The sequence below is a fragment of the Glycine max genome, chromosome 17 (assembly GCF_000004515.6).
Source record: "Glycine max cultivar Williams 82 chromosome 17, Glycine_max_v4.0, whole genome shotgun sequence".
In the NCBI taxonomy this organism is placed as follows: Eukaryota; Viridiplantae; Streptophyta; class Magnoliopsida; order Fabales; family Fabaceae; genus Glycine; species Glycine max.
In genome coordinates, this window is record NC_038253.2 from 17,056,642 (window position 1) to 17,063,013 (window position 6,372).

Genomic DNA, 6,372 nt, shown 5'->3' on the forward strand with positions numbered 1-6,372 from the left:
GCTTGTGCTTTTTGAATGTTGTTTTGCTTGGATGTTGTGGAAGCTTGGGAGGATTGATGGGGACCCGGTGTTGAGAGAAACGAGGATATGGGCTACGTGGGAGTACGTGAGCTCAGTTGGAGGTGGGCAATAGGGGATGGTGGGTTTATGCGCGCATTGTGGATGTGGAAAACTTGTTGTGCACCATCGCCCGACCGCCACCTAGTACCACATGTGATGGGTACCCCATAATCCTACAAGCTTGAGATGAGGAAGTGTTGAAGGGTGAAACTTCCTGCTTTTATTGTTGACCACAGAGTGGTACCTGGAGATATGTCGCGGGGGTCAGGAGACCTTGGGGACGTCAGGTGGGGTGCTATTGCCCAAAACCAAGCTTGACCAATCCCGACCCAACCCGGGCATAGTCGGTCAGTGAGAACCTATGATGTACCTAAGCAGGCGAGCTCCTGGCAGTCAACAGATAAAAGGAACAAAGACCACAAAGCAAGGAGGCTTGTGGTAGCTGGCCAGTTGTGAAACTTGACTGATATGTGAGATATGGTCTCTGGTAATCGATTACCAAGGGTGGGTAATCGATTACAAGGCTTAAAAAATGAAGACAGGAGGCTAAGATGGTCTCTGGTAATCGATTACCAAGGGGTGTAATCGATTACCAGGCTTGAAAACGAAGTCAGGAAACTTAGGGAGCCTCTGGTAATCGATTACCAGCCTGTGTAATCGATTACAAAGAGGGATGGGTCACTGGTAATCGATTACCAGGCATGTGTAATCGATTACACAGTGCATTATTGCATATTTCATGTCCTGAGGCTGTGTAATTCACGTTTAGCCTCTGGTAATCGATTACCAAGGCTGTGTAATCGATTACCAGAGATGGAAAGCCTTAAAATACCCCTTTTACTTGCATGTAGTGGTTATGAGACAAATTGTGTGTAGCGCAGTTAGATTCTTGTGAAAGAGTCTACCCCTTTCCCTTCTTTCTTGTAGATCGTGATGGCGGCGCAGCTAATCCGTGATCGAGTAGAGATGGAGTGCCTAGAGGGAGCTTGGGAGACCCTCGAAGGCAACACGAGGTGCCGATTTCGGGGCACCATTCGACTCATGGCTACTTCTTTAGTGCATCCAGATGAACCTACACGGACGCTTCAGCGCACGGTGGAGTGGATACTACCCACGCCTACACCATATTGTCTAGTGGAGCCCGTCCAAGTGATCGAGGTAACGTCATCCGAGGAAGACCCCGAGGAGGATCTGGAAGAGCTACCTCCTGAGCCTGCTGTGGATGCCCTTGACTTTCTATAGGGTGATGAGGATCCACTTCTTGAGGTGGATTCTCCCGAGGAAGTCATGTCGGCATCTGAGGCAGACTCTACGGAGGATAGTGGCCCGGGGGAGATGGCGATCAGCGGAGGCTCTTCATCCTAGTGGACAACTTTTTGGATTCGTTTTGTATATGTTTGAGGGTGGGTGTATCTAGGACTAACTGTTAGGTTTACTCTTTTGTTTTTGTATGGGTAGACCTGATGTATAGGCATTTGATGATTGTATACATGTGGCTGAAGCCACCACTATGGACACCTTTGCTCTGGATGACACTATGTATTTTGTAAAACTCCCATATTTTGGACAGCTTTAAAACGATGAATGCATTTATAATCGATCTTGTTATTTGAAAAGAAAGCATTAGCAACTTTATTTGTAAAAGAGTTTATCGACCGTATTTTATTCTTTTATTTTCATGTGACGAGCTAAAGTAATGGCTGGTACATTCTTCCTTTTGAAACAGCAAAATAATTTAGAGAATTATGAGCGGTAAGAAAGAAATGACTCCGAATAGAGTTGTGAACTGGGCATTGAGGACTTTATAGTGAGGATTTTCCTTCTAAACCTAGTTATGGTGAAAAGAGAAAGAAATGAAAAAGAAAAAGAAGAAAAAAAAATTTACCATGGTTTTTGTTACTTAAATTATTTCTATTAAACCAGTCATTAATTTAGGGACGCCACAGAGAGGGAAGTGAAAAAAAGAAGAAAATAAAGTCCTAGATGCTTCTGTAAGGCTTCCGTAACTTTTCTGTAAATTACGAAAGAAAGGGGGGTAAACTTATCAAAATTGGGGGGGTGCAAATAGCAATTTTGAAATTTTGAACTGGGCCTTCCAGAATTATTTTTTGAAGCTGGATTGCTTCTGGAGGAAGCAACCCAGCTCGCCTGGGCGAGGTGAGCTCGCCTGGGCGAGCTGGGCGGCAACCTCCTCCCCCTTTTTCCTATAAATAGGCTGAAGGGGGCTGTTCTAAGGATCCCTCAGCCCCCTGGCTATGTATTTCAGCTGTTTTGGGTGAAAAAAATTGTTTCCGTGAAGAAAATCCAAGCCGAGGAGCTTCCGTAACGCTTCCGAGATGTTTCCGTAAGCAAATCCGTGAAGGTTTTCGTCCGTTCTTCACCGTTCTTCATCCGTTCTTCGTTCTTCAACGGGTAAGTTTTCGAATCCGAGACTTTCAATTCATTTCTTGTGTTTTTTAAGCTTTCATCTTTATTTCATTCATTTTCGATTTCTTTTTTTCTGTCTTTAACGCGCTTTTTCCGTTTATTTAAGCCGTTTTCTCACCTAATAAATGATAAAATGAATTTCAATCGATCATTTGTGTTGTAATCTCATTTAATCACTTTTAAAACGAAATCTAACCGATCATTCACGCTATAACCTCGGTTAAACCAAAAAAAGTAAAATAATAATAAAATAATAAAAATATCTTGAAAAATAATAATAAAATAATCAAAATATCTTTGAATAAAATAATCAAAAAAATCAATCGGACGTTTTTCTTTGGAAGTTTCCTTGAATAAATTGATTAATAACCAAAGTGAAACTAAGACTAAAATCAACTCACAAATCAAGTTTTGTCCAAAAAATCACTAAAAACCGTTTTAAGGTCCAACGCCTTAAACGGTCCTCTTTGCTTTTATCAGTTAACATGGACCATTCAAAAGCATAAAATCAACATGTGACTTTACCGCTTTTGCAAGAACTACGTAGGTCTGATTTCCTCATCGCAATTGAGGATACGTAGGAGCAAAAGCCCCGCTTTTGTCGACCACACCGATAGATCGTTAATGGTCCAACGCCTTAACGTTTCTCTCCTTTCAAAATCAAAAGATCGTTTAATGGTCCAACACCTTAAATGACCTTTTTGTTCAATCAAAATATATCTTGCATAAAGATAAAAAGCAACTTAACCAAACACTTTGTTCCGAAAGAACTACGTAGGTCTGATTTCCTCATCACAAATTGAGGAATACGTAGGAGCAAAGGGAAAACAACCTTGTCGACCACAAAAAGAGAAAAATATAAAAAGGGCATAAAAGATATAAGAACGTAAAGGGAACGTAAAAATCAAAGTCATGTTTGCACATTCGATTAAAGGCTGTCGTCCCTTGTGACGGACGTGTGGGGTGCTAACACCTTCCCCGTGCGTAAATACAACTCCCGAACCCTTCACTTAAAAATTCGTAGATCGCGTCTTTTCCGGTTTTTCCGACGTTTTCCTCAAATAAATGTTGGTGGTGACTCCGCGCGTATTCCTTTCGTGGAACATGCATCCCGCGAGTCACGCGTCGCCCTCCCGCCGAAGGGTAGGTTGCGACACAACCCATACCAGAAAATTATCTCTTTTTTTATGAACCTAATCACCACACTCCTCGTCACACTAGCGTACGAAGCTGCTTCGACCCATTTAGTGAAGTAGTCAATGGCGACTAAGATGAAGCAATGTCCATTTGAAGGCTTGGGCTTAATAGCTCCGTTCACGTTTATACCCCATATAGAGGATGACCAAGGTGCTGCCAAGATGTTCAAAGGTATGGGTGAAGCATTGACATTATTAGCAAAGACCTGGCACTTGTGGCATTTCCTTACATGGATGCAACAATCGTTCTCCATAGTGAGCCAGTAATATCCCACTCTTAGAATATTATGGGTCATGGCATGCCCGTTGGCATGTGTTCCAAAGCATCCCTCATTCACCTCTACCAGCATTTGCTCAGCCTCCCTGGCATCCACACATCGAAGTGGCACCATGTTGTGGTTTGTCTTATATATGATATTCCCACTCAGGAAAAAACCAGCCGCCAACCTTCACAACATTCTCTTGTCGTTGTCATAGGCCTCCTGTGGGTATCCCTTGTTTTCAATGTATCATTTGATATCGAAGTACCAAGGTTTACCATCTTGCTCTTCTTCTATCAAGCAACAATGTGTAGGCTTGCCACAACATCTGAATTTGATGTACGGCAAATCCCTATGCGAGGTTAGTTGGAACATGGATGCTAGAGTGGCAAGGGCATTGGCCATCTGATTCTCCTCTCTAGGAATGTGATGAAAGGATATGTCATCAAAGAATCCTATCAACTTCCTGATGTAGACCTAGTAGGGCACCAACTTATGATCCCTGGTCTCCCATTCCCCTCTCAATTGGTGGATTACCAAGGCTGAGTCCCCATATACCTTGAGCAACTTGACCTTGAAGTGAATTGTTGCTTGGATCCCAAGGGCGCACGCCTTATACTCGGCTATGTTGTTTGTGCATTCAAAACCCAACCTAGTCATGAAAGGTATATATTGGTCATCGGGGGAAACCAAAACTGTCCCAACTCCATGGCCTAGTGCATTCGACGTGCTGTCAAACTACATAATCCATTTGTCCCTATCTTTATCCTCTACTTCCCCCTTAAAGAAGGTCATGATGACCTCATCAAGGAATTCTGGATGCATAGGCTGGTAGTCATTGATGGGCTGTTGAGCCAGGTAATCTGCCAAGGCACTCCCCTTTATCGCCTTTTGAGTGACATAAACAATGTCAAATTCCGATGGTAGAACCTGCCACCAAGCGATCCATCCAATGAGAGCAAGTTTTTCTAAGATGTACTTGATTGGGTCCATTTTGGACACTAACCAAGTGGTGTAGTTCACCATGTACTGCCTTAGACAGTGAGCTTCCCACACCAGCGCACAACATGTCCTTTCGAGCAAAGAGTAATTCATTTCACATGCCATGAACTTCTTGGTTAAGTAATAGACGACCAGTTCCCTTTTTCCGGACTCGTCATGCTGCCTGTCGCAAAGTGCCCTTTTGCGGGTGAGCGAGGGCGAGGCTCACGGGTGCGCTTTCCAAAGGAGGAAAGATGCGCAGAGTCGCCACCAACGTTTATTTGTGGAAAACGTCGGGAAAATCGAAGGAAACCGGTCAAAATGAAAATTCTAAGTTCGGGAGTTGTATTTACGTTTGAGGAAGGTATTAGCACCTCTCACGTTTGTCTCAAAGGACAACAACCTATTTTTTAGAATTGTGGACATTGTGTTACCTTAACTTTTATTTCTTTTTATTTTTTGAGGTCGACAAAAGTGGGGCCCTTGCTCCTACGTACCCCCCATCAAAGAGGGAATCAGACCTACGTAGTTCTTTCTTATGCGTGAATCAAGTGATTCTTTTTACTTAAAAGGTGATCATTTTAAGGCGTTGGACCTTAAAAAATGATCCATTTTACTTGGTAAGAAACTGAAATGATAAACTTTCAAAACCCTATTTTTGTGGACGAGCTTGACTAGGCGAGTTGATTTTAGCCTTAGTTTCACTTTAGTTATTAGTCGATTCAATTAAGAATGAGATATCCCAAAGAGAAAACGTCCGATTGATTTTTCGCTTTATTTTACTAAAAAGGTATTTTTTGATTATTATATTATTATTTCACCTCTTTTTTTATTTCCAATGTGGTTACGGCACGACCGAACGGTCGGAATTCATTTTAACCGAAATTAATGGATGATACAATTCAAACGATCGGTGGAAATTTGTTTTATTTTTAGATTAGGCGAGAAATGACTTAAATAAATGACTTAAGCACGTCAAAAGGGGGTATAAAAAGCGAATGAAAACGAGAATAAAAATACATGAAACAAAATGTGGACCACCACGGGTACATAGAATGAATTGAAAAGCTCGGTTTGAGGTTCTTACCCGTTGAGGACTGAAGAAAATGAAGAACGAACGATGAATGTTGAAGGCCGGTCGAGAATCTTCGCGTAATTACTCACGGAAACGTTACGGAAGCGCCTCGGCTTGGATTTTCTTCACGAAAATAATTTTCCTCAGTAATTTCGAGAGAATGAGAAGTGCCAAGAAGGCTGAACCCTTTCTCCCATCACTCCTCCCACTATTTATAGCAAAATAGGGGAGGAGCTTGCCACCCAGCTCGCCCAGACGAGCAAGGTTGCTTCCTCCAGAAGCAACAGCCTTCTGGAGGAAGAATCTGGAAGGCCCAAGTGGGCCTGATTGCTATTTGTACCCCTTTTTACTAAATGCACCCCCCTCTACCTTT

General features: G+C 42.5%; 1 protein-coding gene across 1 annotated transcript; it reads right to left on the reverse strand.

Moving 5' to 3' along the window:
• Window positions 1-4,192: 4,192 nt before the first annotated feature.
• LOC112999920 (uncharacterized) lies at window positions 4,193-4,936 on the reverse strand. The gene is made up of 3 exons (XM_026126340.1): window positions 4,686-4,936; window positions 4,502-4,595; window positions 4,193-4,420 (listed from the first exon to the last, which is right to left on the reverse strand). Exons 1-3 carry the CDS (start codon window positions 4,934-4,936, stop codon window positions 4,193-4,195), a joined length of 573 nt encoding a protein of 190 aa, XP_025982125.1.
• Window positions 4,937-6,372: the final 1,436 nt, after the last annotated feature.

Excerpts from the sequence above, each read along its gene's own strand:
- LOC112999920 (XM_026126340.1), bottom strand. The coding sequence starts at position 4,936 with ATGGACCCAATCAAGTACATCTTAGAAAAACTTGCTCTCATTGGATGG. Across the intron at positions 4,596-4,685 it reads GATAGGGACAAATGGATTAT|GTTGGGTTTTGAATGCACAA; the intron begins GTAGTTTGACAG and ends TTTCATGACTAG. Across the intron at positions 4,421-4,501 it reads TCAAGGTCAAGTTGCTCAAG|GTCTACATCAGGAAGTTGAT; the intron begins GTATATGGGGAC and ends GTGCCCTACTAG.